This window comes from Anastrepha ludens, chromosome 3, assembly GCF_028408465.1.
Source record: "Anastrepha ludens isolate Willacy chromosome 3, idAnaLude1.1, whole genome shotgun sequence".
Taxonomy (NCBI): domain Eukaryota; kingdom Metazoa; phylum Arthropoda; class Insecta; order Diptera; family Tephritidae; genus Anastrepha; species Anastrepha ludens.
The window spans coordinates 40,401,724-40,428,843 of record NC_071499.1 but is presented as its reverse complement, the minus strand read 5'-3'; the positions used below and the strand labels follow the sequence as shown (position 1 = coordinate 40,428,843).

Here is a 27,120-nt window from a genome sequence, read left to right as displayed (position 1 = left end):
TGGTTAATAATAAGATAGTAGAGCTACCGGATTTTCTTCAATAGAAAAAGGCGTATTACCTAATCTCAACGGTAAGAAAAGTAAACAGGTCAAATTATAAGCTAAACGAGACCTTTTGCCAAACAGTCAAAATGTAAACAAACACAGGGTTGAACAAAACTAAAGTTGAGTGGCTTAAGGGTTTGAATGTCAGACAAACGAGGCAACATTAAAAATACAAGGACTTTGAAGCTCAAACAACCAAATCCAATACAAAAAAAAAAAAATAAACAAATTAGCCGCTAAACCGAGCTCCCTTGTCTGAATTAGCTTTGGTCTAAAAATTGGCCGGCCCCCAAATTTGTTGAAAAATTTTTAAAAGACCGTTTACACAATTAAACTTTTGAACTCAAATGTAAACACCTGATCTTTCCAACGAAGAAGAAGCCTTTCTCTGTCTCTGATATTACCAGCTTGTACCAAATACCACAGATTGCAGGATCATCAAACTTATGAATAGGGCCAGAGCACACTTAAATTCCAAACGGCAGGTATGCTTTCATCCGACCATATTTTGCATAGAAGCTGATGCATGCACCTTATCAGCTCTTCGGCGCCATGTTTGAATAGCTCAGCCGGCAGTCCTTCGGCACTAGCAGCTTTTGGTCTCTCCTTTTTCTGTCTGTTAATACGTATCTCTTCCTTTTTTAGCTTCCGGTAGCAATCCCACATGGCTCGCGTTGCGCCCGACCGCAGCATGGCTCCACTTGCAACCACAGTTCTTAAAAGACATTTTGGTCAAGCTTAGCAGACACTTATATAATTTTTCTTTTTGAAGACAAAGAGCAATTTTTATGTTTTATATTGAAAGAATTTTCAATTTCCTATTATAGGTTATTTCAGAAAATCTAAGCACTTTTAAATTTATGAATAGAATTTTCAATTTCCTATTATAGGTTATTTCAGAAAATCTAAGCACTTTTAAATTTATGAATAGACTTCATTTAAAGAATGTGGCAGCTCCATGAGGGTAGTTAGATTCTGATACGAAGGATGACGACATAAAATAATAGAAAAAAATTGCGAGAAGCACGAAACATCAAAATTTAATAGAGTAAAAAAAATATCGAAAGTTGTAATCTCGCGGTGTAAAATTTTTCATTGAATTGTTGAGAAATTACAGCAAAAGTTAAAAGAGGTTATTGGAACGGCCAGTTGAACCATAAACAACTCATTAGTATTTAGGCTGAGGTAATCTGACGAGTTTCCTTGCATTGTGATAAACAATAAGTGAGCATAATTCGTGTGATAGTTACCAAATCCATTGAACGTCGCTTTTTAACGTTTTGATACGTTCGCTATAATTAAGATCAGCTGGTGAAGAATACTGATAACCCAAAGATGGTGAAACTTTTTGCTCTGAGTATCTTTTACAAGGGTTCAGCGGAGGCGCGCCTATTGAAATCTGCTTACGACTTGCAGTCGTTTTCTTTCTTTCAACGCGGCACAGTTCAAGAATTTATGACGTATGTTTTGATCATTTACACAATTTGTTTTTAATACATACATACATACATATCATTTGTTTTTAGTTTTGCGTCAAAAACTATTGTCGAGCGTACACAACCCGCCATGCGACAGTCAGTCAAGCAGGAGGCTTATATGTGTCATGTGTACGTGCGTGCTGATAATTTAGCTGGGGTGCTGATTGCTGATCATGAGTACCCGCAGCGGGTTGCACATACACTCATCACAAAGATATTAGACGAATTTAGTGCGAAAATCGGTCCGGAACGTTGGGAATCAGGAGCTGAAACAACCATAGATTTTAGCGTACTACCCGCCTATTTAGCTAAATATCAGGATCCTAAAGAGGCAGATGCGTTAACTAAAATGCAAAATGATTTGGACGAAACAAAGATTATACTAAAGAATACAATCGAAGCGGTGCTCGAGCGTGGTGAAAAATTGGATGATATGGTAATCAAGTCGGAAAATCTTTCAATACAAAGTAAAGCTTTTTATAAGACAGCCAAAAAGACAAATTCATGTTGCAATTTTAGTTAAGTGCGTTAGGTTAAACGAAATACAAATGACCAAGAATTTTACGGGGAAAAAACTAAATAATTTTATATATTGTTTTAAAATGTGTGCTTTGCTATGGCTTTTAAATAAATTTTTAGTTTAATGCTAAATGATTAACTATTATCATTCATAGAAGATTATTAACGAGACAGAGTGTCGTCTAAAGACGTCAACGCTGTTAAGAGAGCTGAATTAAGAAACAAAAACAAAACAATTAAAAGTATACAATTAACTAAAGGTAAAACAATTCATATAAATACGTCATTCCAAATACTTAAATTTTAATTTTTATTTAAATTTTTGTAAAATTTGGAGAGGATAAAAAAATAAACACTCATACAATTAACTGTGGAACATTTCTTATTATTTCCATTGAGCTGAAGATGAACTGATGCTCTGCAATTTCACTATGGTATTAAAAAGCAGAATCATGGCTTTTTAGGTAAATATGCAAATATATTTATATGTATATATTGAATGTTTTATATACATACTTTTGCAACAAGGGTGTTGAATATAATTATATGTGTGTGTTTATAAGTATGTATATATAGATATAAATATTATTAAAAAGCTTTTCATTGCCCCAACGGACTTTACGGGTTACATGGGTTTCGTCGGGGGAAAAAAGGCCTATTTTCAATATTTTTTTTTATGTAAAAAATTATTTATTTAATTCAAACTTTTTTTTTGTCTTATAGATACATATTTAAAGAATAATTTCTGAAATTTAAAAAAAAAAAATTTAAACTCCTCCATTGTGACGTCATTTCCGGTGACCACTCGAAAAAAAGGTGCGTCCGCGTTGTCAGCATAACTCCTGACAGACTCATAAAAAATGAAAAAACAAAAATAAGTGCTTTAGTTAAGACCATAAACTCGTGCTTGAACGAAGGAAAGAAAAAAAAGTAATATAAAAATTGGAATTTTGGCAGACATTTTTCCAAAAAAATGAAAATTTCGGCCAAATTTGCTTGACATTTTGTTTTTTTTTAAATAGTTGTAATTGAAAAAAAAAAAATCCTTCGTTCAAGCACGAGTAAATTGTATTTCGAACATCTGTGTAAAATTTCATCAAGATCGGTTGAGTAGTTTTCGAGAACATTTGACAACCGTCTGTGAAAACACAGTTCTGAGAAAAACGCGTTTAAAGTTTGAATAACAATAAAAGTGGCTTGGAGCGCACACATTCCAAAGGCTGTATCTCCGAATTTATTATTCGGATCGACTTGAAAATTAAGGATAATATTCCTGAGATGTTGTAGAAATTAATAAGCAAAAAAAAAAAAAAATCGATTTTTTGAACCAACGAAACCCATGTAACCCCTTAAATTATCCATTTGAAACACATGCATGAAAATATACAAAAGATATAATATATATTAATGTGTAAAAGGAATTTCCATTCAAAGTTGGTTTGATTAAATAAAATATATTTAATATGTGTAATGGTAAAAGGAAAGGTTTAAGGAAGTGTGAGTTCCAAATTATATATCGCAAAGACACAAAACAAAGAAAAAAAAAAAGAAAAACAATGATGACTTTTACTTGTAAACAAGTATGTATTAATATGTTGAATAAGGTAAATTCTATTGCAAATTAACAACTTATCGTGCAAAAATCTGCCGATATTAACAGTCTCATTCCTGCTATTGTCACAATAATGGGATACCTCACTTGCTTATCAAAAGAATCAGTTAAATTGAACTGCCTATAATAGCATTAAAATTTTATATTTTAATTTCATGTACACTTAAATCTTATACTTACATATGTAGTTCTTGATGAGTTTCGAAAGAAAAGTTTAACAAATATACTTATATTTATTGTTCCTAGAGTTTACTTGGAGGAAAGTACGATTAGAATATTGCTTCACAACCAAGCTGAAGTATGAAAGTAAGATAGTTCAGGAAATATATACATATACTTATATTATAAATATCCATCTGTAATTGAAAAGTAATCTTAAAAAATATTGAAATGGGTTCCACCGAATAAATAATGTTCAAACAATATTTTAATCATTTTCGGAGCGAACGTTTTTAGTTATCAAATGAGGTGGCCGATCTGCCGATCTACTGATCTTTCATATTTACATTGTTTCTAGCAGAAATTTCTATAAAACATACGAATTAACCACATAAAGCGAAAGAGTCAAAATTTCAATATTGCTGTTACAACAACAACTACAACAACAAAGAGTGAAAGCACAATGGGGAAAACTGATATGGTTTTTGTACTTTTTAAGGGGGGAGCCTGCTTTAGAGGCTTCAAAAAATCGATTTTTTTTGCATAAATGTCTTCCCAAACTATCCAAGAATGTGTCCTCAAAATTTCAGAAGCAAATTCAAAATATTTTCAGAGTTACAGAAGAAATTGTGAGCAAGCGTCGAGCAGGTATACGAGCGGCCGGATCGCTCGAAGTGTGATTTCTCTGTTTTTTATTTTTACGATTTTTCCTAATTGGCGGGAAAGATAGGGAAAAAGTTAAACGTCCTATCGAAACGAGATTACATTGATTGTATTTGGAATTAAATTCACCTCTAGTTGAACCTAAAAAACCTTCAGAAAGTTATGATTAACCCACTTTTTAAACAATCTAAAGCGAATTTGTTTTTCCAAAAAAATTAATTTTTTTTAAATTAGCGAAAAATTGTTGAATTTCTCATTTTTTGTTTAATTTTCTTGGTTTAACTAGAAGCTATGCTATACTAAAATACATTTTTTTGGGGGTTTTTGGTTTCAGATGAAAATTGCGACCTGCATCTTTGCCGCCGCACGACACATGCACACTCGAGGCGTCTCGGCAAAATGCTTGTACCAGGCATAACAAGACATATATTTTAATTGAAAACTTTTGAGAAGACTGTTGAAATAAATAACAATAAAATCTGAAAGTTTCGTTTCAATAGAATATTTCTTTCCTTCCAAAAAAAAAAAAAAAACACGAAAAAAACGATTTTTTGAAGCCTCTAAAGCAAGCTCCCCCCTTAACATCTTTTCCGCAACATTCTTCTGCCACATTTTTAAACTTTGCACTGTGAATAAAGTAATCAAATGTAGCAGGAGTACTAATCTTTAAAAACTAATTTCAGTTAAGGAATACAGCAATTCAATAAATACATTTTTGTAGCTATCACAAATTTTATAAGTCATGTAATTATTATATTTTGCTTCATGCCCATGTAATGTAATTAATCGTGCAAATTATATATATATTTAAAATTAAAAAAATTAATTACATGAGATGTATGTACGTACATAAATCACGACAACCCAAACGAGCTGCAAAATGTAATATTTAATCCAAATTCTCGGCATTAACGTTTATTGCCAGTTGCATAAAATATAAGAAAGGGGCAAAAGAATCGCGTTCTTCTAGATGTAACAAAAAATTTAAAAACCACAAAAAAAATATATATATGCATATATACCTATAAATAATTGATGAAAAGTTCTTACTGTCTGGTATTATACTCGTATACAAGATATATAAACAAATATTAACGTATTAATAAACCACAAAAAACATATATGTACATATGTAGATGATTAAAGTGATTAATCTTGAGGATTTTCTATATGTACGTGTTTGCGCATATATGCACATAAAGCATATGCATATGTACTTATACATACAAGTGCATGTACATGGCTTAAGTGAAATTGCCGTTTCCGCTATTAACATTTGCATTTATTGCTTAAGCTAGGTAAGTTACTATTATAGACATACATACACTTTTCATTAATTTGTTTGTTATTTTGTAGTTGTTGCTCACAATTAGCTGAGTGCTTATTGCTGCTCTATACATTGTGACTTCTGCCCATATGTGCCAAAACAAAAACGAGAAATGTTTCAATTCCATTGACTGCCCCCAAAGTCTACAAAAGTCTCAGTATATTTACATACATACATATGTGTATGGCGTATGCGCTCTCTACAATACCAAGAATGATAGAAACAAGATTGCGCCCATCCAAGAATGATAGAAACAAGATTGCGCCCATCAGAGCGTACGTGACGTCACGTTTGCTGAGTAGTGCAGTATTGCCAACCATTTGCTCTTCGCAATAAATTTAGTGCTTTTTTATACCGAAAATGCGACAATTTTTAAGTTTGGTGTTTGTTTCTTTTTGTTTTTAATTTAAGGCTAGCGAAACTTTAGGTTAAAAAAAAACTGTATTATTATACAAAAGAAGTTTAAAAAAGGCCACTCTGAGAAGATTTTAGTGCTAATGAAAATTTTTTTACTCCTATAAAATTTGATAATTTGAAAGTGCAAATTTAATTTTTGGCTCCATTTAAGACTATGCAAAAATATTAAATGCCCCGCTCTCAACTCTTCTTAAGATTGAAAACCTTTTTACACATTTTAAAAAGCCTTTGAATTTATTGAATGCGAATTAAAACCATAGAGGTGTAATCGTTTCTTCCGGTCATCAATCCTTAGTGAGACATAGAGCATCAAGAGGTGTATTCATAATAAAAATAAGCAACAAAATACCAGAAAATACTAAAGAAACCATACTGACATTTTTACAAAAAGAGTACCTTATCTAGTAAATATAGCAAAAAAGTCGTTCCCTTAAAAAAAGAGTCTCGCTTAACAAAAAAAACTCATAAATTAAATTATACATAAGCATAACACATTTATTTAAAAAAAACGCACATTCTACAGACAATTTGTCATGCATACAAAGTTCTTTAAGTAACACAATAAAAATTTCGTGTTTTATTTTCTTTAAATGGGCATTTAGTGCGTTTTTATATCCAAAGCTAGGCAACTCTGCAGTAGCGAGAGAGAGATTTGACTGCCGAAAGCAGAAGAACACCAACAACACCGGCAATCGCGGGCAATGCCACCAGATGTTAAAAAAAGTAAAGCTAGATAAAACTGAGTGAATTATTTAAATAATTATTAAAAAATGTATATTTTACAAAATTATAAACATTACTTTTAATTAGAATAGGCTAGAAAAATGTCATGTGGAATGAACTAAAGCTCCGAGACAAAAAATAATAAAAATAACAAAAAAAAAAATGCTAAATCAAGTTACGAAAATGGTAATCTGGCCATACTGGAGCTAAAATCACGTAACTAGTTGTCAAATTCGCTGAGCGCAAGGTAACGGGACCACGATGGGCGCCATCCAAGGTGGATTTAATAAGGTGACAGCATTCACCCAGCTGAATTTTTCGCCGTAGGTATGGCTTACGTCAAAATGATATGCTTTGTTTGTATGTATTGGTATGTTTACATTCGTATGTTTACATTTGCTTGCTGATTTTGACATGATGCTTGCACCAAACGCAACAACAAATACATGTAGGGTTTTACTTATATGTGTTTGCTGTCACCTGTAATAAATTCGCCTTGGCGCCATCTCATTATTCTTTGCATCATGCTACAATACATCCATTCAACTGTTTATAAATGCCAATGGTTACCGCTCCAACTCATTAATGTACATATGTACGTTCTCTGTTTTGTGCGCAGCTCCAAGCAATATTTGACAGTTCGTTTGGTTACTTTGTGTTTTTAGTGTTGGCCTTTCTTTGCACGGGTGTTTTTATTTTGCGCAAAATTTAGAGCATATAAAAGTGTGATAAAAGGTTATTTGTAAATTAGTAAAAAGCAATTATTTAAAAAATACTCAAGGTGCAATTTATGTAATATTAGCGTTGAAAGGTGGGTGTATAGCAAGTGTTCGGCTTTTGCAAAGTGGACTTAACAACGTGAATTGATGATTATACGGTATTGTTGTTAACTTTGTTACTTTATTGAATTCCAAATCAGTAACTTGTTTTTATTGACCTCAATAATGGGACGCGCATTTATATGTAAACTATATAATTATACACATATGTATGTGTGTATATATTGCATATGACTCCGCAATCACTTACCCAGCCAAAAAATGTAAACAAATAAGTACATATGTATGTATTTATGCATTATGCTTAATTGTGCACTTTGTGGCAAATATAGTTTCGGCAAACGAGAACTGGACTATAGGCAATACTTTGAATACTTCACTCAATGGAGTACCAATATCAAGAGGTGGCAAGCGTAAGTCATTAGAATTTGTTTCCGCCCTCACAATAAATAGGTGTGTAATAGGTAATGTCATAAAGCATTCCAATACCATTTGGGGAATGCTGCTGAAGTGAGAGTTTTTGAGTGGATATAAATCCGAGTGGTTCCCGCAACGTAAATTTGACTCTGTGAAAACAAACTGCATGTGTTTGAGCCACCTTGTTAATTGCTCAATACCCCGCATGAGCATAAACACAGCTGCAGCATAATATGCCGTTAAATTTGGTAGAATTAAATTAGCATGAAATGTGGTACTTTAAGAGAGTTAGAAAAAAACGTGGAAATTTTGACCTTTAATAGCTGAGGTAGCTGATAGGTTGCGATCATGTTTTAAAATTTTCCTTGAAGTTGCAAATCTATCATCTTTTTGCCCAGTGCTTTGCCCCAAATAACCGATTTCTTTTTTAAATCAAACCATTTTTAAGGCCACTGCAACAACTGACTTTAGCACCAATCGCACTTAATTTTTTTCTAACAAAAAAATAAATAAACTACAAGTAGGTATATTGATTTTGGAGGATGGTTCCATATGCATTGGTTGGGGAATAAGTTCATAGCGTTTTTATATCTTCTTTTATTTTACAACGATTTGTTTGCTGTTCGGCAAAGGGTAAGTATTCATTCGATGGAATTCTTTCTGTTGTACAAGACTATGTAAATTGTATTTTTGAGTTATTTAATTTTTTATTATTTTATGAGGCTTACCATAAACATGGAATACCCAGGAGGGTATTCTTCTTTGACAAATCATCGAGGTTAAAAAGCTGCCGAAGCAGCCCGCGACATTTGCGACGTGTATGGAGGAGGTGTCATAGAAGAGTTTAGGACACGGAATGGTTTGCAAAGTTTAAAATTGGCGACTTTGACATCGATGTTTGTCGATGCCACCTCCCGTAGCAAGATGTCTTCAAATTACTTCTCATGATCTCACCCACCTCGAGCAACACGCGGTCATAAACAGCGCTTTTTGTACCGAATCGTCACGAGAGATGAGAAATGTTGCCCAGACATCAATATGAAGCAAAGAAAGGAATGGCTGGCTCCAGGAGATACGCCAAAACCGAGAGTCAAGCCAGATTTTCATCCAAAAAAGATCATGATATGTGTTTGGTGGCACTAGGAGGGCATGGTGCACTGGAAAATGCTCAAAAATAATGCCACGGCCAAAAAGGAGCCCAACTACACCGCGTGAATGAGACAATTCGACTGAAAATACTTGATCGACATGGTCAAACCATATTCCTTCACGACAACGCTTTCAGCATCAGCCATATTCGCCGGATCTTGCACCTACCGATTACCATCTTTTCCGCTCCCTGTAAAACTATACATATGAAGGGCATTACCTTCGATAACAAAGAGATCCTTAAAATCTGGCCTAACAACTTCTTTGACACCAGACCAGGCGATTTTTGGCGGAACGGCGTCAACAAATTGGCCGAAAGATGGGAGGAGGTTGTAAACTGCAACTGCGAATATATAATTGATTAATGATAAAACGGCAAGAACTTATTCCCCAACCTAATAGAAGTCCATGTAAGTTGGGAAAGTCGTTGATCGCCATTTCCTTGGGAGTTGCCAAGACGATTATTCTGTATATGGTCCAAATAGCTCACAACTTACGGGCTTCACCAAGTATCCTCTGGGTAGCTTTCGAGCATCCGTGCGTGAGTCCAAATAAAACTTAAACTCTGTAAGGCTCTCACCATGCTCGTCTTAATGTCCTCTACGTTGGAAAGATCAGGTGGAGAAAGACTTGACTTCTCTAGGTGTGCCCAACTAGCGATGAAAGAAATGACTGACGCGCTTTGTTAAACTCGCCCAAAATCGCGTACGCTGTTATCGCGCCGATCAAGAAGAAGAGGATATTGATTATTGGGATAAATATATGCGCTATTCCAAAAAGTTTTAGCACTTAAGCAATGCTCTCAAGCGAAAATATGTGCGAATTATTCGTAAAATTGAGGCTGATATTAAGACCAACCCGAATACATTCTGACGTTATGTTAAGTCCGAAAAGTTCTGCTATATATAATCCCTCCGAAATATTTTAGAATAGGAGCTGTGTTTCCTATACTCGGGTGCTTCCCATACAACATTTTATTGATAGAACGTGTGATATTGCCAAAGTTGGCGGAATTATGTATAAGGAAAAGTAAGCCGCCACAATTATTCAAGCTCAAACATACCCATACCCATGCCTGTAGGAAATGGGGTCATACAGGAATTGTACTTGCCAGAGGCTCAATTGTGGTCAAACTCTGAAAACAGTGCTTGTTTTCGACAAAAGTACACTTTGCTCTCGGATTGTACGCATCTGTATTTCAAGCGGAGGTGTACGTTAATCAAGAAGCGATGAACTTTGTTGTGGAAAACAGATGGGGAGCAGATCTGTAGGTGTCTGCAGTGACTCATGACCTTAAACAGTCCTCCAGCCACTTCAAGGGTAGTTATATATGTATATATATTTATATATAATTGGCGCGTCTACCCTTTTTGGGTGTTTTGCCAAGCTCCTCCTCCTATTTGTGGCGTGCGTCTTGTTGTTGTTCCATAAAGTGACAATTTCAAGCCGACTCCGAAAGGCAGATATTTTTATGAGGAACTTTTTCATGGCAAAAATATACTCGCACCAACCCATTCGGCTACGGCGGCCGATCAAGGGTAGTTGAGTCCTGTAAATCCTGATGATAAGATGGGTCCCGCGACACGTGGGTATCGCGGGTAAAGAGATCTCCGACTCTTTACCTAGGATGAGCTCTGAGGACAACTTCTTTGGCCCGGAGCCCGTACTGCCACTCCCTTTTGCAGCCATCAAAGCCACGGTTAGCAAACGGGTTTCTTCATCCCCTTGGCAGGCTGAGAGAGGTTGCAGATGGACAAAACTGATGTAACCTGTCCTGTCTGACCGACTGTTGCAGATCCTCCTGTCATTAGGCAGGAGGGACAGTAGTCAGCTGGTTGGACTGATGACGGACCACTTTTTATCGACGAAGCACGTGGAAAAGGTAGGCATCTCAGACAGTATATTCTGCCCAGCATGTGGAGCGGAGGATGAGACGGCGGATCAACTCAGATTTCTTTGAAGGTCGGGTAGATTTGAAGAAAATAAAAAGGGAACCGGAGAGTATTTTTTCCGACAAGAAAAAGACTTGCTGTCAAAAATTTCCATGTACAACCAACCAAAATTGAACGCTTCTAATCTTTAGCTGATGGTTTTATATACAGTCATGGACAGATAAATAGCACGAATGTGAACGAACGTTAAGTTAAGTTTAGTACCAGCCGCGAAAAAGTGATGTTAATGCGGATAGAGCTATAATACGCAAGAGCAAGGCAGACACTTTTAAGTCGGCACGGCAAATAATGCTTGAAATAAACCAAGAATCTGGTTACAGGTGTCTAGAAAGCTTGTAGTAAGACGACCTAACGATGCCCAGCTGTTTGGCCGCATAAGCAGAAAAAAACCACTCCTCTCAAAAAGACATATCAAACACTGACTTGCCTTTGCAAAGACAAATTTATTCAGTTTTGGAAAAACGTGCTTCGGACCGACGAAACCAAAATAAATAGGATGGGACCAGATGGGAAAACTATTGTATGTCGTCCAAAAAATCAAGCGCTAAATCCTAGGTTCACAAAAAGACGATTACACACGGCGACGGAAGCATCATGGTTTGGGGAGCTTTTTCCTGGCATGGTGTTGGACCGATTGTTCGCGTGGTTGGTAAAATGGATAGATTTCAGTATTTGGATATACTCCAGAATAAAATGGAGCCATTTGTGTTTGAGTTTATGCCATTAAATTGGACATTTATGCAGGACAATGATCCAAAGCATACTGCAAAGACAGTGAAGCAATGGTTCAGAACAAAAACAATTAATGTACTGGATTGGCCAGCGCAGAGCCCTGATCTCAATCCAATAGAAAATTTGTGGAATGACGTTAAGGTCAAATTCGCTAACAAAATTTTTAAAGATTTTGATTATTTGTGGACCGTAGTTGGGGAGGCTTGGTACTCGATTCCAAAGGAAAGATGCCACAAGCTTGTAGAAAGCATGGAGCGACGGCTTGAAGAAGTAATCGAAAACGGGGTATATATAGGGTGGGCCATGTAAAATTTGTTTTTTGGATCGGCTATAAAAAAAAATTAATCAATATTTTTTGAAACTTTTTTTTTTATTTTGAAGATTGAACATTGTCATTTATGAATAATAAAATCGAAATGAAAATAATATCGTTCAAATGACTGCCACGGCTGGCTTTACAGCAGGCCATTCGATCAACCCAATTTTTAAGCACATTTTCTATATTTGGGCTCCAATTTCATGAATGGCAACATCGGTTTCGTGTTTTAAAGCATCAATCGTCTCTGGATGGTTCGCATAGCATTTGTCCTTAACGGCTCCCCACAAGAAATAGTCCAACGGGCTTAAATCAAAGCTCCGAGGCGGCCAATTGATATCGGCATTTCGGCTGATTATTCGATTTTCAAAAACGGTAGCCAAAAAAGTTAGAGTGTAACTTTGGCAGTGTGACAAGTTGCACCGTCCTGTTGAAACCAAATGTCGTCCATGTCATCCTCTTCAATTTTTGGAAACACAAACTCGTTGAGCATGTCACGGTAACGCTCGCCATTTACTGTAACCGCGGAAGAAGAAGAAGACTCACCCGTTTGGAAATAGGTTTTAAATATTTCCCAATTTTGTTCAAGCGTATAGCGTCCCATTTCGTAAATGTCAAACCTTTAAGTAAATTATGAATACATTTGACATGCCATTTATGTTACCATTCTCAAAAAAATAGGTGGTTCAAAAAGCAAACGCTATATGGCCCACCCTGTAGTACAAAATACTATCTGATTTGTTTACTGTTTTTGCTTTTATTTGGAATTTTTTAGGATGTGCTATTTATGTGTCCAGGAGGTTTCGTGAGTTATCAACGTTCTCATAAATTAAATCAGAACTGAAATTCTTTTTGACCACTTTTTTGTTTTAAAGTAGGAGTAAATAAGTTTTTTATGTTTTAGGTTGCTTCTTTCCCAATAAAAAATAATTATTTAAAAACATATTCAACTATTTGCATTCAAAGTCTAAATGTGCTATTTATATGACCATGGCTGTACCTCAATGTGTTGAACAATTTTTTTTTATATCTCTAATTTTTTCCGCACATGGGAGTGCATGGCTTTGTCCCAAGACAGATTACATATATGTAGTGTCGCATATGAAACATCGAGTGCATTTCTAATATGATAAAATGTTATTAAATTACTTTCTTACCACGGCTGTGATACGTGATTCGTTTTTTGTTTTTTAGAACATCAGTAGACAGTTTCATATATTTAAATTCTATTATCTCTGATCTATAATTTATAGAGTTTTTAAATAAATAACAAATCATGGCCCGATTTGTGGAATATACTGAGCCTGTATGGCGTGGCTTGAATATGCGAGAGTTGAAAGTTGATGAAGCTTTTGTGGTGGTAAAGTCCCATTACGCGAAGCCAGCTTACCTTTACAGCCGCTCGGACGAATGTTACAAGGTGAGTAGAACACAGTTGTGATGACACACTCACACGTAACGAGTATGTGAGTACATTCACATATACATATGTATGTGGGTATGCACAATAAAACTCCAAACAATTTAATTTACGCTTTATTTTATATTCCAAACTTTTTTCTTTGCTTTTTAGTGCCCCTACAGTTATGTAAAATCAATGCAAAATTTTACATTTAAGTTAAATGTCGCACGTGGTTGGGCATTTAAAGTGTATACCAAAGGTGTGGATGTCCTCTCCAACGATGAAACGTAAGTAGTTGTTATCTTTATTGTTTGCCTAAAAATAAACAAACAAAAAATGTATGCACATTAATAACGTCTTTCTGCAGGCAATGCAATGACACCGTCTGCAACAGTGTTTGCGAATTGTATGCTCCTACGACTGTGATGCAAGAATTTGGCGTTTACAATTTGACGTTGCAGCAAAATGGTAGCTGTGAGGTGATAACTGATAAATCGGGCGTTGATGTGAATTTGTGTAATAAAACTAATATTTTTTATTTAATTTTTTACTCTATAACTAAGGCCCAGATTTTCGTTGTAGGTTTAACCATAATTTCAAGTTACCTATATTTACAGCTTTCAATTCAGTTTAGAAATGCACTACAGCTAAACAAGCACTGAAAAACCGCACCTGAACGTTTTACTTTTGTTGCATTTTTACATGAAAGAGGCAAAAAAGAAACGGTGGCCAAGTTGTTGTGAGGTAAAAGGTTTTCCAATAACGGGTGTTATTTTGATATTCAAAGAAAAATGCTATTTTTTAATATCGGATGTTTATTTCATTATAAAGAGGAAGGTATGCCGTTAATAGTGGAGAATAACATCAGGCAAATGACTACCACGACCTTCTTCATCATTAAATTTTCCATAACCGAATTGCAAAGTGACTGCCCTATATCCTCGATAGCCTCACGAATCCCATCTTTGAGTTCTTGAATCGATCCTGGGCTGTTGGCGTAGACCTTTTTTACGTGCCCCCAAAGAAAAAAGTCACAAGGTGTTAAATCACAAGATCTCGGTGGCCAATTGTGATCAGCTCTTCGAGAGATAACACGGTCCGGACGGTGTGGCACGTAGCACCGTCTTGTTGAAAATAAACATTGTCCAGATCAATACCATCCAATTCCGGCCATGAAAAATCGTGAATCATCTCTCGATAGCCTTTTATATATTTAAATAACACCTCTTATTGGAAAACCCTTTACATAAAGTTTGATATTGTCAGTAAAGGGTGATGAATTTAGATGTATCGGATTCTAAATTGAACTAAAACTAACTAAAACAGCGAAAATTCAAATTGTTTTGGCAATCTGTATTATTTTTGTGTATCACCATTCGTGACATTTATTTTCTGAAGATAATCCCTCTCAAATGTTGGTCGCAACTGCATTCTAATTCAGCCTTCCGTAAACACCAATTTTGGATGACTCACTGGAGGACTTCGGCCCGTATCTCGTGAAAAACTGTAGTTATGTTGGCTTCCAATGCCTCAACCGAAGCAGGTTTTCCCACTTACATGACTTTAGACTTTACATGCCAAGTTGTTGAGATCGGCGCCGAATAGGTTTTCCTGCGTCTTCGGCAAAACTTTCATTTTCAACCGCAATATGCTCTTCACTAGGCCAAGTGGTTGAGATCGGCGCCAAAGGGATTTTTCTCTTCACTTCGGTCTGTATGTGGTCTAATCGGTCGAGCTTCATACAATAATGTAAAATTATTCTCAATTTTTCCGATGGTTTGCCGAATAGCGCATTCGTAGGACGGTTATGTACACCATAAGTTGGAAACTTTTCACAGAGCGTCGATATTCGTAATACATTTGTGCGTTTTGTAAACGTTGTTGAGGCGTGTAAGTCTTTCCATGATGAAGTGTCCATGAAGTTTGAAAAAAGTTGTGTATTTAATTTGTGAGTAGCTACGCGTGATCTATGAAAAAAATCCTATTGTAAAAACACCTCCAATCTGATCACCCTTTACATATCATTCCATGTTAGGTGATCCAAGTATATCATGGATGGTCTTACATTTTTCAAAAAAATTATTTTGCATGATATTATATACACAACAAGAAGTCAATTGAGAAAATTTGGGAAAATAATACTTTCAGATTTATTCAATGTTGAAAATTTTGATACGGGGTTTTTTAAAGTTAAATGTTTGTCAAGTATGTAGAAGCCTATTAAGGAATTATTATGAAGCCTTTTAATTAATTATTGAAGATTGGTTTTTGACGAATGACACAACATTTTTTTTTTACCAATAACGTTGAACAAAGAAATTCTATTTTTTCCAAAAGTTTTTGTTTTTTGAGTACTATATATTTGATTCTAAAAAATTTAAAAAAAATTATAAAAATATTTAAGGAAGCGAAGATATTTGACTTTAAAAACCTCCATAAAACTTCGAATTTTCAACATTCAATTAATCTTAAAATTATTAAATGTTTAAATTTAATCAAATTTTTTAATTTACTTTTTATTATACTAGAAAAACCTACTAACAAAACAGTTTTTAGAAAAATTTAAGGCCATGTTCAAAATATCAGGTCAGTCAATAAGTTCGTGCGGTTTTTAAAGGTGGTTTTAAAATTAATAAAAAAGATGTTTAAAGTATTTAGTAATCAATAATATAATTTCCATCATTTTTTATAATGTCTTCCCAACGTTTAGACAAATTTTTAATTCCCTGCTCAAAAAATTTTTTGTCCTTGGAGCCAAAATACGCTTCGCTATCCCTTTTTATAGCTTCTTTTGAGGAGTCGTTCTTGTTACTCATATGGGGTTGAAGTCCCCGAAAAAGGTGATAATCACAAGATGCAATATCCGGGGAGTATGGTGGATGCGGCATTAGCTCCCATCCGAGCTCGTTCAGCTTTGCGGTATGAGGTCTTGCGTTGTCGTGGTGAAACAAAACTTTGGGTCTATTCACTAAAGACGGTCGATTTTTGTTAAGTGCCTCATTTTCAAGCCGTTGCAGCAGCTGAGTACACACATCCACTCTCTGCTGAAGGTTGGCGACGGAAAGTCTATGGGGAACCCATTTTCCCAGCTGTGAAACCTTTCCCAACTGAACCAGGTGCATATGAACTATTCCATGCGATGAATGTAACCTCTGAGCTATCATATTGACCGTCAAATTTGGCTCGGCTTCCACGAGTTCGAGCAAGACATCGGAGTTAAAGACTTCAGGACGACCAGCGCGCGAATTTCGAAAACAACTTTTGCGCAGTCCTTACACTCACAGTATCCTCTCCGTGGACAGTGTTTATTTCTGCAGCAGCAGTTGTTGCATTTTTACCACTTTTATAAAAAAAATACAAAATATGCCTCTTATACGCGTTCGAAGATTCCATTTTATTTTTTAACAACACTTCTATCCGCGACTAAAATCACTTGTTGAATGCACAATATATCGCAGAAAATATAAATAGTTCCGTTATATTCCGCGAATAATTTTTTGTATGCAAAAATCGTACAAAAGTGAAATTATGGGTAAAATACGCACGAACTTATGGACTGACCTGATACTTCGACCACTTGGCCAGGAATTGGTTAAGAGTGTCAAAATCACAACAAAAAGAAAATGTCTAGAAATGAACACAGAAATTACCACAAGTTTTTTCTGCATGCTGTTTAAAAAAATCCTGCGATATCAGCAAACAGTATCTTGTTCAATGAAAACGAAAATGTCCTCCTGTTATGAAAAAATTTCCCGTCACAGAACTTCGTTAGTTGCTACTTTTTTTAAATATCGTTTACTTTTAGCGCTCGCATCGGTGTTTCTGCTAGTCACTATGTTGTTAACGGTGATACGCACGTCGATGTGCGTCTGGCGTTCGTACACTTTCTCCCCGGATACAGAAATTGAAGCCACTGGTGCCACGCCTGCGCAGCAAAGTAAACGAATGCGAAGTTTAGATGCTTTCCGAGGGTAAACTAAAACTAATCTGTTTGTGTTGTTTATTTGTTGTTGTTGTTGTTGTTGTTTAACTTTTCACACATTATCATTTATGTAGAATGGCAATCGTTTTGATGATATTTGTAAATAGCGGTGGCGGCGGCTATTGGTGGATCGAGCATGCACCTTGGAATGGTCTGCATTTGGCAGACGTAGTTTTTCCTTCATTTCTTTGGATTATGGGCGTTTGCATACCGATTTCGGTGAAATCACAAGTGGCGCGAGGTACGCCGAAAGCGCGAATATGTCGGCGCATTGTTTGGGTAAGTTTGGAGAAAAGTAGAATATACGAGTCCGAATCCATGTGAATTCGGAAAAAATTTTGCCAAACTCAAATTCCAAATTTAGACACAAAGTAAACAAAAAACAAATTTTAGCTTAGAAAATATTTCTTTGAATTCTATTGGAAGTGCGGTAATAATATTTTTGTACAAAGAAAGGCAGAAAAATTCAAAAAATACTTCAAATGCAGCGGAAAGCATTGGAAGCGAAAATGACGGTCTTTGCAACATTTTTCCAAAACCTAATCACCTTCTCGTTTTGGCATTTAGTGTAACCCATATCCTGGATTTTCTTGTAATAATTCCAAGAGCCGAGAATATTGTTAAAATTTTTGACTTCAAAGGAAAAATCACATAGAAGCGAATTTCTTAGACATTTGTTTTTATTAAATTTAAGACTTACATTTTCTAATTTGCGGTATTTTTATAAATTGGTAACATTTTGTTTTATGGTCATTCCTTCAGAATTTTATTTTGAAACTTTCCAAGGCATATCAATAAGGTAGTAGTGGTAGAGTATAATTTAATCTGCTCTCTAAATAGTTAAACGTTGCGATCTAGAGTAGAGTACTCAGAGAGCGCTCAGTGAGCTACTGCTGCCAATCACTGGTCTGGAGCAAGAATGATAGAATACAAGATTGCGCCCATTAGAGAGGGTGCAGTAATCTAAGAAGAAGAAATTGTACACGAATAGATTCCAAACACACTCACACACACCTGATTCTGTCAAACTCACTGAGAGCGGAATAGCGATACAAAATGGGCGCCACGTTTATATTTTGTATATCGTAGAGAATATAAGCAACAACAAAATACATGCCATCGTTGGTTCTGCTCTACTACTGCTACCTGTAGATGATTTTTGTTGTGTTATGTATTTTTATATAGATTTTTTTAGATTTTATTTTATATTTTTTATAGATTTTATTAAGTAATTTACACTTACTGTCATGCACAATTTTATAAGTATTCATATTTATATTTATATTCGTTTTGTAGTAGTAGTAATCATATTCGATTTCTTATTTGTATTTTGTATTTGTAATCGTATTCGCATTCCTATTCGCACTCATGCTCATTTACATACGAGTATTTACGAAGGGAGTTCAATGTATTGTCGGTATAACTATGAAAAAATATTCCTATTTGTTATACCGAAGTTTAATAAGTTTTACTATTAAGACATGAATCACTAAATAGATTCGAGAATGTCGCGTTTTCCTAACTGAGTCGAAGTGTTCATATATTTCATGAAATCAAACAATGAAGCTCTTATACTGCATGAATCATTAATCATATGTGTATATATAGTAAGTCATATACTCTCTGAGGCACAAACTGGAGTGCCACTTTGGTTTCGAAATTAACTTTTGGACAGCTTTTGAAATATTCCTTACAAGCTCCTACGATTATGCAGTAGTTATAAAGGTTCCTTCAAAAGATGTGCGCCTATATGTTGTTTTAAAATAAAACATTTAAAAAAATAGATTCTTTCAAGTTTCAATATTTTTATTCAAAATATGGCTTTTAACAGTTACAAGTGAAAAATTACGTCATTTAAGGGGGCAGATACCTGTAAACGGTCATATTTTCCCTGATTTTCATTAAAATTATTTTAAATGAAGAAGTCAATACATTTTTTTCCAAAATTGGCAGACAGTTTATTTGTACATTAAAATAATACAAATTTTTTTTTATCATTTAAAATGGCGGATGTACACTCAATTCTTCCAGGAAGGTCGCAGCGGGGCGGGCATTGTAGCATCGGCGTCAGTGACCTGAATACAAAAAACCAAAAAATTTTTTGTTTATTAATGTCATAATTTCTATACGAATTACAAAACATGGGGGAAAAAATTCGCGGAATAAAATGTAAAAAAAAAAAATTTTTTTTGGGCGAATTTTCCTACTATTTTTGCTTCGAAAAAATAATATTTTCGAAAAATTATAAATTCACATAGAAAGTAATATCATAGAAAAGATGTGTGCAAAATTTCAGGGAGATCGGTCAATAACTTTTCGAGTTATCGTGTACGCCAATTCGAAAAATATAGTTTTGAGAAAAACACGTCTAAAGTCGGCAACATAACTATTCCTCTCCCAGCGCTCGAACGCAAAGAATAGAGTCGTCACGGTTGACGATCTATAATAGTTATAAGAAATACTTAAATTTACGTTCTAAAATTTTTTTTGACATATTCTTAAAGGATTATAAACATTTAATGAAAAAAAAAAAATTTTTTTTTTGAAATTTTACAAGTATCTGTCCCCTTAACAGTTACAAGTACGAAATTATGTCATTTAAATACCCATCATGAGTACTTCTACAGATAAAATCCGCCAAATCGTCAATTAATGAATGTCTAATTGTTGAGAACGCCGAGGTATCGATGTTGAAGATTCTTCGGCAACACTTTGCGTTTCTAACAGAATGTCCAGTTTTTGGTCTGCCTGTAATTTTTACTATACTCGATTGAAACTGTTTCTTGAAATTGTTCACCATCCTTTGAATTGTCGACTCATTCAAACGATTATATCCACCAAAAAAATCACGAATTTTACGTTATGTTGTTCGTGTAAAGAACGACCATTTTCATAACGCGTTGTTCTATCTGTCTACTTAACAAATGTCAAAGGTGATATAAAAGTAGGTACCGTCTAGCAATTATTCACTAATCTGCTTGTCACTTTTGACAGACCCTTTATGACAAGACTTTTGAAAATCTAGATTCGATGCAAATGGAAACATAAAATTTTTTATTCGATGAAACATTAAATATTTTATTCTCAATAATATTTTATTATTATGTATAATAAATTAAAAAAAAAACATCTCTTAATAATTAACTTAATATTTTCCAGCGTTCAATAAAATTATTCGCCATTGGCATGTGCCTTAACTCGGTAAATGGTCCACAAATTGCCGATTTGCGTATAATGGGTGTGTTGCAGCGTTTCGCTGTGGCATATCTAGTTTGTGGCTTGGTTTACACGCTTTTCACACAGAGCGAATTCGTGATGCCACAGGTAAGAACATGAACTTTTATATATAAATATGATAATAAAGTAAATAGTGCAAAATGTTATTTGGCCATTATGCCAATTTTTCATAATCTACTTCTTCTTCTTAGCTTCACAGTCCATGGTGGACCATAGCTTCGTTAGCAACTTTTCTCCACTTTACTCTATCCTCTCATTCCGCCTTATCGCTCCAGTGGTGTACGCTCATTTCCTTAAGATCTGATTCGACGCCATCTAACCATCTCTTTCGTAGGCGCGCCCTGTTTCTTCCTCCAATGGGTGTTAAAATAAGGACAGTTCTCGCATTTCTCTCTCTCGCGGCATGCGCAGGCATTTATCAATAAGTTTGAAGACGCGCGTGAGAGTGTTTCTGCTTTTAGTCATAATAGGAATATCATCGGCGTAGGCATATATCTGAAAATCTTTATTAAATAATGTTCCATTCGGACTTATTTCTTGGACGGTTGTGTGTAGCATAGAATTGAATATTAAAGGTGATAATGCGCCTTCTTGTTTTACACCACATATGACTTGGAATGGGTCTTGTAGGCTTCCTTGCACCAGCACTTTACTTGTTGTGTGCGACAATGTACAGAGAATCAAATAAATTAACTTCAAAGATATTCCAAATTTCTGAAAGCAGTATTTTTTTGTTTTCTATCTATACAGTCAAATGTCTGTTTTAAGTCCTTCACTGATTCCTTCGAGGGAGGGTTGAATGTATGAAAATGAGGCTCGCACTTCGACTTAACGGTCTTTTGTGCCCCCTATTCATCACAGTACTCCTAAGATAGAGCTGGTCACGATCCTCTGAGGTCCAGAGCCCGTTCCGCCACTCCCTTTTGCAGCCATCAAAGCCACGGTTAGAAAACGGGTTACTTCAACCCACAAGCGATCTTGGCAGGCTGAGAGAGGCTGCAGATGGACAAAACTGATGTGACCTGTCATGTCTCACCAACTATCGCAGATCGTCGTGTCATTAAGCAGAAGGGACTGTATACAGTTGGTTGGACTGATGACGGACCACTTTCTACCCGGAATTTAAGCGGATGATAAGACGGCGGAGCACTTTCTGTGTATTACACGTCCTTCCCTTGAATCAGGTTTGAATTCTCTGGCACTCATGTGTTAAGAAGCGACCTCCTTAGCTCCTTGGCACCACAAGCTCTACTCAGATTTCTTCGGTGGTCAGGTAGATTTAAAGAAAATTAAAAAGGGAATCCGAGTGCAGTACAATGTACTTAATTGTGTCTGAGTGCTGTACTTGCCAGTTGTCCCGACAAAAAAAAGACACATGTTTTAGTTTCCATCTTACGTGATTTCATCTTAGTGGATAACTTTATAAAATCTATTAAAATTGTTTGTATGTAGCATTAGATCTTAGTAACAGATCTCTACAAATAAGGGCTAAGGGCAAACTCTGACGGTCGCAAATATGTATATATCTGGTAAACTTCATGTTTTCGCACGGGCAACTTTGCGTTGACTTCCGAGAATCACAAATTTTGATATTTACGCAAAAATCAAAAAGTCTCGAAACGTTGTTACTAAAAAGATACGACTAGCTAAGGTAAACGAAGATTCTTTCTCTGTCTTAAGTTTCGGAGCAACGCTGAAGAGAAGTCCGTTCAGGAGATACGAACTTCGGCTTTCTTAGGTGTATAAAAATATAAGGGAAGCTATTAAAGGAGAGGTTCCGGTCATATAATTGAAAGGGAGATAATCGTTGCAATACCTTTGACTGTACTCCGACGTTTTCTAGTAGGGTTTTGTAAAAGTTTGTCAGAACGTGTGACAGTAATATTCAGTTCTCTAAATGTTCGCACCCGTTTGCATGGTTCGCAGCCAATTTGAGAATGTTATGCGTTTGACCGGGAATCTCTTCCAATTTATGTTGGACAGCTTGATGTTATCGACTCTTTATAACCGATGGTTTTTATTGAAAGTCTTTTCATTGCATTCGATGCAACCACTGGTTATGATCAACAGTAGTAATAACTCCCATCCCCTCAAATTCTTTATATTGGGTATGGGAATAAGTTTCCGTCCTTTCTTAGTCAAAGTTACGAATTATTGAAACAATTAAATAATACCTGATATTATATGAAGTATGTGCCACTGGAAGCTGCAACTGGACTCCATCTTTCAGGCAGCATACGGATTTCTCTGATGCAAAAATTCGAGTTCTTTTAACTTGAGCCAGTTTGCGATGCTCTCGGTAGAAGTGAACCGCTCTCCAATAAGGGCTGACTGCATTGATCGAAACAGATGGTAACCCGAAGGTGCAATGTCTGGGGAATACGGCGGGTGGGGCAAGATTTCACAATTAAGTCCCTCTAAATATTTCTGGACCGATTTAGCAGGGTGTGGCCTGGCGTTGTCGTACCATCAGAATCAGTTTGTCATGACTTTCGTCCCATTCCGGCCGCTTTTCTTTGAGAGCTCGATTCAAACGCATTAATCGGTCACGATCGCCAGTGTCGGCTTTAGATGGTTTAAGAGGGTTGGGTACGTAATGCTGTATGATACAATATTCTGTTTACAAAATGCTGTATACAAAATTCTGTATTATAAAATTCTGTATACGAAATTCTGTATTTCAAAATTCTGTAAAAAATATTCTGTATTGCCGAAATGCTGTTTAGACGAAATTCTGTACTGACGAAATTTTGTATTGACAAAATTCTGTATTGACGAAATGCTGTAAGTAAATGATAAGAAATTCAACAAATTTTATAAAAAAAGTGCGCACTTTTTTTCTTCAGTTTCGATAGAATCCACCGTATTTTTGCGTAGAACTCCTTTTCGCGTGGGCGACCTTCGGCCGCGCTTCAAAAAAATAACCCTCATCAGTCCGACTCCGGCTACGCAATCCAACGTATTTTTGCGTAGAACTCCTTTTTTCGTTGACTTTTGTCAACACAAAATTTTTTCAATACAGAATTTTGTTAATACAGAATTTCGTCAGTACAGAATTTCGTCAATACACAATTTTGTCAATACAGAATTTTTTTAAGACAGTACAGAATTTTGTTTTTACAGAATTCTGTAAATACAGAATTTTGTCACTGCAGAATTTTGTTACGTTAATTTACAGTATTTCGTACGAAAAGAATTTTGATATACAGGATTTTGTAGGGATCCCGGTTTAAGGAGTTCATAATAGATGACACCCTTCTGATCCCTACAGATGCCCAACATAACCTTTGAAGCATGCATATTTTTTTTCGCTGTCGATGGACCTGGTTCACCTGGCAGGCTCTAACTTTTTCGACGCTTAAGGTTATCATAATAGACCCATTTTCAAGGAAGTGACGATGGGATGCAGAAAACCTTTTCTTTTCTACCGTTCAAGAAGCATCTCACATGCCACCAAACATCTCTCGATATCACTCTCCTTCAATTAATAAGGCATCCTGCGCTGAGTTGCCTGCTTTCTAGACCATTTCCATTGCGTGAAAACGTTTACCGACGATTGATCTGTCAAGATTTAACTCTTTAGACATATCATCAAGTGTTCGACATGCGTCGTCATCCAATAATTGTTGTTGTTGTCGAATTTTTTCGATGCCCTTTCGCGATCTTCGATTTTTATCACTCACGTCGAAATTGCCACTTTGGAAGCGTCGAAACCACTCTTTACAAGTTGTATTTGATGGCGCGTGATTACCGTAAATATTGATCAATATACGACACGTTTCGGTTGCACTTTTCTTTGAAAGGTAATAATAAAGCATGACTTCCCGCAAATGCAGTTTTTTCGGGACGAACGTAGAGATGTTTGACGCCAGATAAAAAAGGATCTTTACGCTTCAAACGAAAGTTAACTACTGCGATTGAGACCTCACATTTTTTTTTGTTTTTCTTGTTCACTCCTCTCGGGAGCATAAGGCCTCGACAAGACTTGTCTTGCGTTGGTTTCGTTAATCTATTTGATTTCTGACAGGGTCGGTGATTAGCCTGCCGCGAGACCTCACATCTACATCTTCAAATCACCAGTATATTACTAGAGCGAACACAAAAACAGTATCAGCAGCGACACCTCTTTTACAAGGGCGGAAACTTATTCCCATACCCAATATTTATTTTACACCATTTTTTAATATTTTATTTCTTTACAGATCGCTTGGAAGCGCGCTTTGTGCGATATTTTATTATTGAGAGCAGAATTTTTTGTAATCCTCTCGCTAATTGCCATTTATTTGGGTCTGATATTTGGACTACCCGTGCCCAATTGCCCCACGTAAGTTTATTCATATTAAAACAAAAAAAAATATTTTCAAAGATTAATTTAATGTTTACGCAGCGGCTACTTGGGTCCTGGCGGCAAACACGCTTTCGCGCAGTATCCCAATTGTACGGGCGGTGCCACTGGCTATATCGATCGTTTGATTTTGGGAAATGCACACATCTATCAGCATCCCACAGCGAAATATGTGTATGGTGCGCAAGCGTTTGATCCGGAAGGAGTTTTCGGTAGTAAACCCATTTCACTTTAACTCATGCTTTCTCTTTCTACACATAGCTGAAACCGATTATCCTTACAGGTTGTCTTTTGACTGTGGTGCAGACATTTTTTGGCGTGCTCGCTGGCGTTATAATATTGGTCCATACCGAGTGGAGTGCTCGTATTAAACGTTTCTTGTACTGGTCCGTTAGTCTGGCTCTACTGGGTGGCGCGCTTTGCTTTTTCGCTATTGAAGATGGCCTCATACCGATTAATAAGAATCTGTGGTGAATATTAAGAAAATAATTAAATTGCTAGTATCCATTTACACACACACACACACACTAATACTTATATGTATTTTGGTTTTAGGTCTCTTTCGTTTGTGTTGGTCACATCTGCGTTGGCTTTCTTTGTGCTCAGCATTTTGTATTACGTCATTGATGTCCGGCATTGGTGGACTGGGTATCCGTTTGTACAGTGCGGCATGAATGCCATCGTCCTGTATGTGGGCCACACAGTGATGCACAAAATGCTGCCATGGCATTGGCGCATTGGCCCGATGAATACACATTTTGTTCTTTTGCTCGAGTCCACATGGAATACTTTACTTTGGGTGGCGATTGCCTTATATTTGGATTCAATTAAATTTTATTATAGTTTATGAAAGTACAAATTTGAGTTTGAAACAAATTTAAAAAAGTGTAAAAATTGGAGGAATTTTCAAAATTACGAATTTTTGCGAAAATTTTTAATTCATTCGTGTAGATATCTAATAAATTTTACCATTTTATATATTTAGAAACTTGTAATAATATTCTAGTTAATGAAATATGTGAATACTAAGTAAGTAAATCTCACGAAGAGATAGTCTAACACGATTATTATGAGAGCTACGGTGTATACCTATGAAATGATACTTTTTTTTTTCATTTTCAAACGTTTGTTAACAAGAAATGGTTACAAATCTAATCTTCAAAATAATAGCCATCGCTAGCGACACATTTTTCCCACCTCTCAGGCAATTTGTGGATGCCGCGTCAAAAAAATTGACCGTCTTTGGCCGCAAACCAATCATCGAGCCATTTTTTTGCTTCTTCGTGAGAATTGAAGCGCTGTTCGGGAAGTGCGTGGCCCATCGATGCAAACAAATGATAATCGGAAGGCGCCAAGTCTGGTGAGTAAGCCGCACGCACCAGCGGTTCCCAATCGTACGTCTCCACCAATTCCCGGGTCGCTCTTGTTCGATGTGGCGGTGCATTGTCATCAAGAAAAATTACTTTGTGACGCCGATCGGCATTTTCTGGGCGTTTTCGGTGTATAGCGCTGTTCAAATCGGCCAATTGTCGTTGGTGGCGTGCACCGTCAGCTGTTTCACCTGGTTTTAATAGCTCGTACCAAATCATACCACGCTGATCCCAGAAAACACACAGCATTGCGATAGAAGGAATTCTCGACACAATGTCGCTATATGCAGTTTACTAGCAGTCTGCCAAAATTAGCCCTGCTAAATATGGTTAGGAAAAGTCTTAGAACTGGTAGCAAATCGTAGTAAACTGGAGTACCTCCGCCTTTGGAAGGCATCGCCAGAAGAAGGCACAGACAGCACGAATGCGTCTCGGAAGCCATAGTTGCCATTATTTGGTTCCAAGACAAGGATTATATATATATATATACATATAC

The 27,120-nt window shown here is 36.0% G+C and overlaps 2 protein-coding genes across 6 annotated transcripts; both read left to right on the top strand.

Moving 5' to 3' along the window:
* The first annotated feature begins 1,022 nt into the window (after positions 1-1,022).
* Positions 1,023-2,406, top strand: LOC128857795 (synaptobrevin homolog YKT6). 2 transcript variants are annotated; one of them, XM_054093559.1, is made up of 3 exons: positions 1,023-1,269; positions 1,354-1,505; positions 1,572-2,406. In XM_054093559.1, the coding sequence occupies exons 2-3, from the start codon at positions 1,381-1,383 to the stop codon at positions 2,044-2,046; spliced, it is 600 nt and encodes a 199-aa protein (XP_053949534.1). In that variant the 5' UTR covers positions 1,023-1,269; positions 1,354-1,380; the 3' UTR covers positions 2,047-2,406. The 2 variants fall into 2 exon arrangements, with proteins under 2 accessions (XP_053949534.1, XP_053949533.1); XM_054093558.1 differs by having other exon boundaries at positions 1,349-1,505.
* Positions 2,407-7,523: 5,117 nt separating this feature from the next.
* LOC128857794 (heparan-alpha-glucosaminide N-acetyltransferase) lies at positions 7,524-26,234 on the top strand. Of its 4 annotated transcripts, none has more exons than XM_054093556.1 (11): positions 7,524-7,678; positions 13,542-13,708; positions 13,862-13,977; positions 14,058-14,206; positions 17,496-17,661; positions 17,747-17,951; positions 20,832-20,996; positions 25,112-25,233; positions 25,297-25,466; positions 25,538-25,724; positions 25,810-26,234. In XM_054093556.1, the coding sequence occupies exons 2-11, from the start codon at positions 13,565-13,567 to the stop codon at positions 26,102-26,104; spliced, it is 1,719 nt and encodes a 572-aa protein (XP_053949531.1). In that variant the 5' UTR covers positions 7,524-7,678; positions 13,542-13,564; the 3' UTR covers positions 26,105-26,234. The 4 variants fall into 4 exon arrangements, with proteins under 4 accessions (XP_053949531.1, XP_053949529.1, XP_053949530.1 ...); XM_054093554.1 differs by having other exon boundaries at positions 7,524-7,754; XM_054093555.1 differs by lacking the exon at positions 7,524-7,678 and adding an exon at positions 7,803-7,820.
* The last annotated feature ends 886 nt before the right edge of the window (positions 26,235-27,120 follow it).

Bases quoted from the DNA above. Each gene is read 5' to 3' on its own strand.
- LOC128857795 (XM_054093559.1), top strand. From the start codon at position 1,381: ATGGTGAAACTTTTTGCTCTGAGTATCTTTTACAAGGGTTCAGCGGAG. The intron at 1,506-1,571 runs GTATGTTTTGAT...ATTTGTTTTTAG, and splicing joins ACAGTTCAAGAATTTATGAC to TTTTGCGTCAAAAACTATTG.
- LOC128857794 (XM_054093556.1), top strand. From the start codon at position 13,565: ATGGCCCGATTTGTGGAATATACTGAGCCTGTATGGCGTGGCTTGAAT. The intron at 17,662-17,746 runs GTAAACTAAAAC...TCATTTATGTAG, and splicing joins AGTTTAGATGCTTTCCGAGG to AATGGCAATCGTTTTGATGA. The intron at 25,234-25,296 runs GTAAGTTTATTC...ATGTTTACGCAG, and splicing joins CCCGTGCCCAATTGCCCCAC to CGGCTACTTGGGTCCTGGCG.